Source organism: Nicotiana tabacum, chromosome 19, assembly GCF_000715075.1.
Source record: "Nicotiana tabacum cultivar K326 chromosome 19, ASM71507v2, whole genome shotgun sequence".
NCBI lineage: Eukaryota > Viridiplantae > Streptophyta > Magnoliopsida > Solanales > Solanaceae > Nicotiana > Nicotiana tabacum.
The window spans coordinates 66,561,607-66,569,557 of NC_134098.1; the positions used below are offsets into that span (position 1 = coordinate 66,561,607).

The 7,951-nt window shown below is 44.6% G+C and overlaps 1 protein-coding gene and 1 non-coding gene across 2 annotated transcripts; one reads left to right on the forward strand and one right to left on the reverse strand.

Annotated features, from left to right (window-relative positions):
* Nucleotides 1–2,470: 2,470 nt before the first annotated feature.
* Nucleotides 2,471–2,863, reverse strand: LOC107789853 (uncharacterized). The gene has a single exon (XM_016611726.2). It carries the CDS (start codon nucleotides 2,861–2,863, stop codon nucleotides 2,471–2,473), a length of 393 nt encoding a protein of 130 aa, XP_016467212.2.
* A 4,459-nt stretch (nucleotides 2,864–7,322) lies between these two features.
* On the forward strand, nucleotides 7,323–7,429 carry LOC142174005 (small nucleolar RNA R71). The gene has a single exon (XR_012703368.1). It is a non-coding gene; the product is annotated as a small nucleolar RNA R71 (small nucleolar RNA).
* The last annotated feature ends 522 nt before the right edge of the window (nucleotides 7,430–7,951 follow it).

A 7,951-nucleotide genomic window follows, 5' to 3' on the forward strand; every position in this document is an offset into this window, starting at 1 on the left:
ATTTAAGGCATTCTTACAAGAGTCAACAAATGAGCCTAAGCGTCACACTAAGTACCCATTATATTCAAGGAATTACGAAGTTAAGAGATCCTATTCTAATCCTGCCCATAGCCCATAAGTTCCTAACTAAAAAATAAAAACTAACTACACCCGGTTCAAATAAAACCCTTGAAAAAGAACCGTGGTTTAAAGAAAAATCAAGGGGGAATTGTTACACTACTACAAAAGAAAATCCACGATCACCGCAACATTTTTTACTTTTAACAATTGTTTTTCGACTTTAGTCCCTCAAGAAACCCGTCGAATGATATCCATCGTCGAGACAAGTCGAAAATGATTTATGTAAATAAACTATGAAACTATTCTACATACAACAAAGTATCCCCCACCCCACACTTAAAAAGATGGCATGTCCCCATGTCATACAAAATAAAGTAATGCGAGGTAAAGGAACTTCCCCGATGGATCAGTCTTGATCGGAGATAGTGCCAGTGTCGAGATGACACTCCCTCCCCAACGCACGCAGCCAACCCATGATTTTCTTCTCTGACTTCGCATTTTGGGTGGCCAAGGCATCAACTCTAACCCCTAATTCCGTGACGGAAGTGCGCAGCCCTGCCATATCCTATTCTAAGACTGTCATCCGTGTACTCTGTCTGACCTGGGATGGTCCTTCAACCACTGCAGCTTGTTCTTGTGGGGGTGAGGCAGGTCCAACCTCCTCCTTCCCTTCATCGCCCTCCTCTGGCGCATCAGAATCGTCACTATGAGTTGCCCAGGTGCCACCGGGGCTTTCTCGATGGTCACTTTGTCTGCCCGGAACTTTGCTTCTTTCTTCAGCATGCCATCTGCATTTAGGTTCTCAGGCACCCTTGCTGCCCGGCATAATCTAGTGACCAGAGAGGGGAAAAAGAATCCATACCTCTTCAGTGGTGAACGGACGAACATCTCAGACTGAATAACCTTGGCCACATCAAAATCGTGGCCATTCACGAAGCACCAGATCAAGGCAGCTCTCGGACCATTTACCTTCGTGGTGTTGTGGGACGGTAACAAGCGACTGTTGATGATGTGCAACAAGTAGTTTCCTTCAAAAGTGAGTGAGGCAAAGTGTAGCTTCGATCCCGGCACAACCCACACCACATCTTTGCCTGGTACACAGATAGTTCTGAAAAACCTGTTCTATATGATGGGTTCTCGCTTGTAAGTATCGTTCTATATGATGGGTTCTCGCTTGTAAGTATCATAGGAATCCCCATCCCCATTGAATACAGGCAATCGATACACTCTCCTGATGGCTTCTATCGAGGCATCCACCCTCGTGTGTTGCACAGTGTATATTCTATCCTCATATTCGGGGCAGTTGGCATAGAACTCCCGGACAAGCATCAAGTTACCCTCCTCCGGCTCTTCGAAAAAGCTGTCCAACCTGCATCTGATCAACTCCCGATATATATTAGGGCACTTATACTGGAGGGACGCCCTGTCAATACCCCTTTCCGGTACAGGTTTTCTAGTGGCCTTCAAACTGAAACGGTCTTGGGCAGCTCTGGAGACAAACCTGGTACGATCAAACTGAGGTGCACTGGCCGATGCCCGTGCCCGGGATGAACCTCCATGACCACTTGACGAGGCTCCGGTGGTGCGTCTCTTCTTTGAAGGTGTCATGGTACTTGGAGATCTTGGGAGGAATGGAGATTGTGGATTGGTTGAGTGGAGAAATAGAGGAAGGAGAAGAAGATTTGTTGATGAGAGAAATTTTGAGGGAGAGGGGGCGTGTGTTTTGTTTTAGGGGAATGGGGAAGGGTTTTAGATTTTATTAAGGGGGAGGGAAAGAAGAAGTGAGGGAGTGGGCGGTTGGGGGGGGGAGGGGTAAGTAAAAAAATTAAATAATAATAAATAGGAAAGAAAAGAAAAGAAGAGAAAAGAAAATAATAACAAATTCTGAACCTGGTACCGCCTCATCTGCAGTCGATCTCGTTCAAATCCGCGGCCGCGGATGAGGAACAGTGAGAGGGACAAAATCCGTGCCCCAATCCGCGGTCAAGTCCATGGGCGCGGACTTGCGACTGTGAAGGCTGTAAAATCCTTTGTCGACTCCGCGGTCCAATCCGCGGGTGCGGACGTGGAGGCAGTGGTCTATGCAAAATCCGTGGCTTACTCCGCGATCTAATCCGCGACCTCGGATTTCGATCTCCACCAAATTTTTGTCTTTTTCACACTTTTACCTATCTCCAGGTTAATTTCGTCCCTCGGATCCTTCTAATGCGCATAATTTTATCCCTGCACATTAGTAGATCGGTCAATGCCATTCAAAATCAATTACAAAAATAAAAGTAAAGAAAAATAATGGGTTGCTTCCCAAAAAGTGCTTGAGTTAACATCGCGGCACGGCGATTTACAACAAACCATGAGTTGCCTCCCAGGAAGCGCCTGATTTAACGTCGCGGCATAAAGCAGGCTTTCATTATTACTCTTCGCTCGCATATTGGGGCTCTTCCAAAGATATCACCACTCTATCCCCCTTTTCTTTGACCATTCCAAGGTAATATTTCAACCTTTGCCCATTCACCGTGAACTTATTTGTACCATCTTCGGATTCAATTTCTACAGCTCCACTTGAGAACACTTGCACCACTCTGAAGGGTCCTGACCATCGGGACATCAACTTTCCCAGAAACAATGTCAATCTCGAGTTGTATAACAACACTAGATCTCCGGGTTTGAAGTTCTGATCTAGAATGTGCTTATCATGCATCATTTTCATCCTTTCTTTGTACAATCTTGCATTCTCAAATGCATGGAACCTGAATTCCTCAAGTTCATGTAACTCAGTGACTCTGTTGGTGCCTGTGGTCTCCATATCCAAATTCAACTGCCGCAGTGCCCAAAGGGCTTTATGTTCGAGCTCTACCGGAAGTTGGCATGCTTTTCCAAACACCAACTTGTATGGTGACATACCAATTGGAGTTTTAAATGTTGTGCGGTATGCCTATAATGCATTATCCAGCTTCTTTGCCCAATCAGTCCTTGTCGCATTCACTGTCTTGGTCAGGACACTTTTGATTTCCATGTTGGACACTTCAATTTGCCTGCTCATCTGTGGGTGGTAAGGTGTGGCTACCTTATGGCAAACTCCATACTTTTCCAACAACCGTGCGAACGCTCTATTGCAAAAATGGGTTCTACCATCACTGATTATAGCTCTCGGGGTGCCAATACGTGTGAATATGTTTTTCTTTAAGGAAGCATGTCACCCCTTTTGCATCATTGGTTGGGAGAGCCACCGCTTCGACCCATTTGGAGACATAGTCAACTGCTACCAATATGTATTTGTTACCATACGAGCTGACGAAAGGCCCCATAAAGCCAATCCCCCATATGTCAAAAACCTCTACCTCTTGAATTATGGTCATCAGCATCTTGTGATGTCGAGATATGTTGCCTGTCCTTTGGCACTCATCGCAACTTTTACCCAAGCATGGGCATCCTTGAACATAGCTAGCCAATACAACCCCGATTCCAACACTTTTGCTCCGTCCGGATTCCTCCAAAGTGTCCACCATATGGTGAAGCATGGCAAGCCTGCAAAACAGAAGGTTGATCTTTCTCGGGGATACACCTCTGGATCATGTTATCTACACATATTCTAAAAAGTAGAGGTTCATCCCAATAATAAGATCGTCAATCACGAAAGAACTTTTTCTTTTGAATTGAAGAGAGTTCATAAGGTACAATACCGCTTGCCAAATAGTTAGCAATATCAGCATACCATGGCGTCTCCTCCATTGTCGCAGCGAGTTACTGTTCATCTAGGAATGTCTCAGTTATATCTTCAACCTCTATCTTCTTTTCAGCTCCTTCCAACCTTGAGAGGTGGTCTGCCACTTAATTGTCCGTCCCTTTTCTGTCACGGATTTCCAGATCGAATTCTTATAGCAAAAGAACCCAGCGGATTAAGCGTGGCTTTGACTCCTTCTTTTCTATCAAGTACCTAATTGCTGCATGGTCAGTATAAACAATAACTTTTGAACCAATTAAGTACGACCTGAATTTGTCGATGACAAACACTACAACCAACATTTCCTTTTCCGTTACGGTGTAATTGAGTCGTGCACCGTTGAGCATCCTGCTTGCATAGTAAATTGGGTGCATCATCTTGTCTTTTCGCTGCCCCAAGACTGCTCTTATAGCATAATCACTGGCGTCGCACATGAGCTCGAACGGTTGCTCCCAGTTGGGTGCAACAATGATGGGTGCAGTTACCAGTCTCTTCTTCAGCTCCTCAAATGCCAACCTGCAATAATTAGAAAACATAAAGGGTTGTTCCTTTTCAAGAAGTTTACATAAAGGGTTAGCAATCTTGGAAAAATCTTTTATGAATCGCCTGTAGAACCCGGCGTGCCCAAGGAAACTTCTCACTGCCTTGACTGAAGTGGGCGGTGGCAATTTCTCAATCACATCAACCTTAGCATGGTCGACTTCAAATCCCTTACTAGACACTCGATGCCCCAAACTATTCCTTCTTGTACTATAAAATGGCACTTTTCCCAATTCAACACCAAATTTGTCTCAATGCATATTTTGAGCACTCTTCTTAAATTGCGAAGACAATCTTCGAATGAATCCCCCACCACGGAGAAATCATCCATAAACACCTCCATAATGTCTTCAACCATATCAGTGAAAATGGCTAACATGCATCGCTGGAATGTAGTCGGCGCATTGTAAAGTCCAAAAGGCATTCTCCGAAAGGCAAAGATGCCATACGGACAAGTGAAGGATGTTTTCTCTCTGTCTTCAGGGGCTATTGAGATCTAGTTGTACCCCGAATATCTATCCAAGAAACAGAAGTGAGACCGCCAAGCTAACCTGTCCAATATTTGGTCAATGAAAGGCAAGGGGAAATGGTCCTTCCGGGTGGCTGTGTTCAATTTTCTATAGTCCATGCAAATCTGCCACTCCGTGACTGTACGAGTCAAGATCAACTCATTATTCTCATTTTGTACGACCGTCATTCCTCCCCGTTTCGGCACACACTGAACAGGGCTGACCCAGTTGCTGTCAGAGATGGGGAAGATGATACCCGCATCCAGTCACTTGATCACTTCCTTCTTATTCGGGTTCAGCCGTCGTTGATGTTCTCTGGAAGGTTTGTGCCCCTCTTCCAAGAGAATCTTGTGCATACAAAAGGCGGGGCTGATACCATTTATGTCTGCCATGGTCCAACCAATGACAGTCTTACATTCTTGTAATACCTACAAGAGTTGCTCTACCTGCACAGCTAGCAAACCAAATGATATAATAACAGGTAAAGTAAAATTAGGCCCTAAGAAAGTGTACATGAAGTGAGCTGGAAGCGGTTTCAGGTCCAACTGTGGTGGCTCCTCTATTGATGGTTTTGCAGGTGGTGTTTCTCTTTCTTCTAAGCGTAAGGGCTCGAACTGAGATTCCCTTTTCCAGAACCCTTGACCCTCGAGAGCCATGACCCACTCCACCAGCCCTTCACCATCCATCTCTTCCAAATTCATCAAACAGGATTCTAGCGGATCCCTGACATTAAGGGTCTCATCCTCCTCTTGCAGTATCACATCCACGGCCTCCACTAGCGAGCAATTTGCAAATTCGCCGGGTCTCCTTATGGATTGTTGAACCTCATTTTCAACTCTCCAGTCTCACAATCAATCAATGCTCTTCCAGTGGCTAAGAAAAGCCTTCCCAGAATGATGGGTATCTCTTCATCCACTTGGCAGTTAATAATAACGAAGTCTGCAGGGAATACAAACTTCCCCACTTGATCAAGCACATCATCAAGAATTCCTGTCGGCCTTTTGACTGTGTGATCACCCAGTTGCAACAACATTGAGGTCGGTCTAGCTTTGCCAATGCCCAGTTTTATATAGATTGCCAAGGGTATCAAGTTTATTCTGGCCCCCAAGTCACACAATGCTTTAGCAAAAGCATAACTCCCAATGGTGCATGGGATAGTGAAACTACCTTCGATCAGACACTTTTTGAGCCATAGGTCTTGTCACTACCGCGCTGCAGGTCTGCGTCAGAGTTACAGTGGACAGGTCCTGGAAGTCAAATTTTTGCGACATCAGATCCTTCATTATTTTTTCATACCCTGGCATTTCCCTCAAAGCATCCATCAGTGGAATATTCAATTGAATTTGTCGAGGCATTTCCATGAATTTCCTGTATTGATCATCTTTCTTTTGCTTTGCCAATATCTGAGGGAATAGTACAGGAGTCAACCTCTGCCCACTGCTTGGTGTCTTTTCTTTGTTGGAAGCTTTTTCTACCACCTGTTCTGAGAGTTGTTCACCTTCCTTCTCCTTACCCTTGTCAACTTGTGCTTGTTCAATTACAACCTCGGTGAGCTCTACTGACTCATCTGCCTCTAATGTAACTGGAGTAGTTGGTGTAGTCTCTCTCCTAGATTGAGCAACTTCTTGCTTTCTGTCTAAATCTCTTCCATTCCTGAGACTTACTGCCATTAGCTGATTTGGGTTTTGTTCCTTTGGGTTAATATTTGTATCTTAGGCAATTTTCCTTGTGGGCGATTGTTCAAGGCCATAGACAGTTGTCCTAATTGAGTTTCAATGCCTTTGATTGCCGAATCATGTGCTGTTAACTTTTCTTGCATCTTACCATTTTTCCCAATGAGTTGTTGCAGCATGCCTCTGATTTCTATTATGTTATTGTCCTGCTGTTGATGAGGTGGTTGGTAGGCCAACTGTTGTTGGTGCTGCTGATTATAGCCCTGTTGCCTTTGATAAGGCACGACTTGGCCTTGTGGTCGTGCGCTTCCAGGATTGGGGTTGTGTTGTGGCTGGTTTGGTCTGTACTGCTGGTTTGGTGTTGGTCCCCATTGCTGCCCACTTTGCCTCTGACCTCCAAAATTGTTGACATAATTCATGTCTTCTCTGAATCCCTGGTTGTCATTCTCTCCACTCCACGAACACACATATGACTGGTTTATGCAAGGAGTGCACAAGCCTCCATTTGTTGTATCAACAATGTGCACTTGATTTGAGCCTATCTCATCAATTTTCTTTGTCAGTAAGCTCATCTGGGTCATGAGAGTGGCTATGTTCTCTTCATTGGAATTGTTTGGGTCAAGAGCAACAGAATACACTATTGGTGTAAGTGTCGTACCTCTAGTCATCCAGCCTGAATTTTGAGCCATCTTGTCGAGTAGAATCTTGCACTCTGTGAACGTTTTGCTCAAAAATACACCCCCAGCTGAAGCATCTACATTGGCCTTCAAATTGTCTGCCAAACCCATGTAGAATCTTTGTCCCAGCATCTGATCTGGAATGCCATGGTGTGGACACTTCACTAGCATACCCTTAAACCTCTCCCAGGTTTCTTGCAAGGTCTCAGTCAGTTTCTGCCTGAACTGCAATATCTCATCAATTTGCCTTGCAGTCTTATTGGGAGGATAAAACTTGTTTAAGAACTACTTGACTAATTCTTCCCAAGTAGCAATGGAGTTTATTGGGAGCAAATTCAGCTAAGTTTGAGCCTCTCTGGTCACTGAGAATGGGAACAGTAATAACTTAATTGCTTCAGGAGTCACATTCGGCTGTTTTTGAGTCATACAAATTGATAGGAAGTTCTTCAGATGTTGTTGTGGGTCTTCGATGTATGACCCGGAGAACAACCCTTTATTCTGCAACAGGTGCAGCATGTTGTTGGTAATCTGGAATGTCTCCGCTTGTATATGAGGAACATCAATGGTGGTGGCCAAGTTATCAACAATTGGTTGTGCTCAATCATAAAGAGCAGCTTCCGGCACAAGAGGTGCCACCACTCCATTGTTTGGGTCAACATGATCATTCCGATTATTTCTGTTGACGTCGTCCACGTTGTCCATTTCACTTTCAAATTGGTCTTTTTGTTTTAACTATTTGTTCTTCTTGTTGGCCCGATTCAATGCCCTGAA

Excerpts from the sequence above, each read along its gene's own strand:
- LOC107789853 (XM_016611726.2), bottom strand. The coding sequence starts at position 2,863 with ATGGAGACCACAGGCACCAACAGAGTCACTGAGTTACATGAACTTGAG.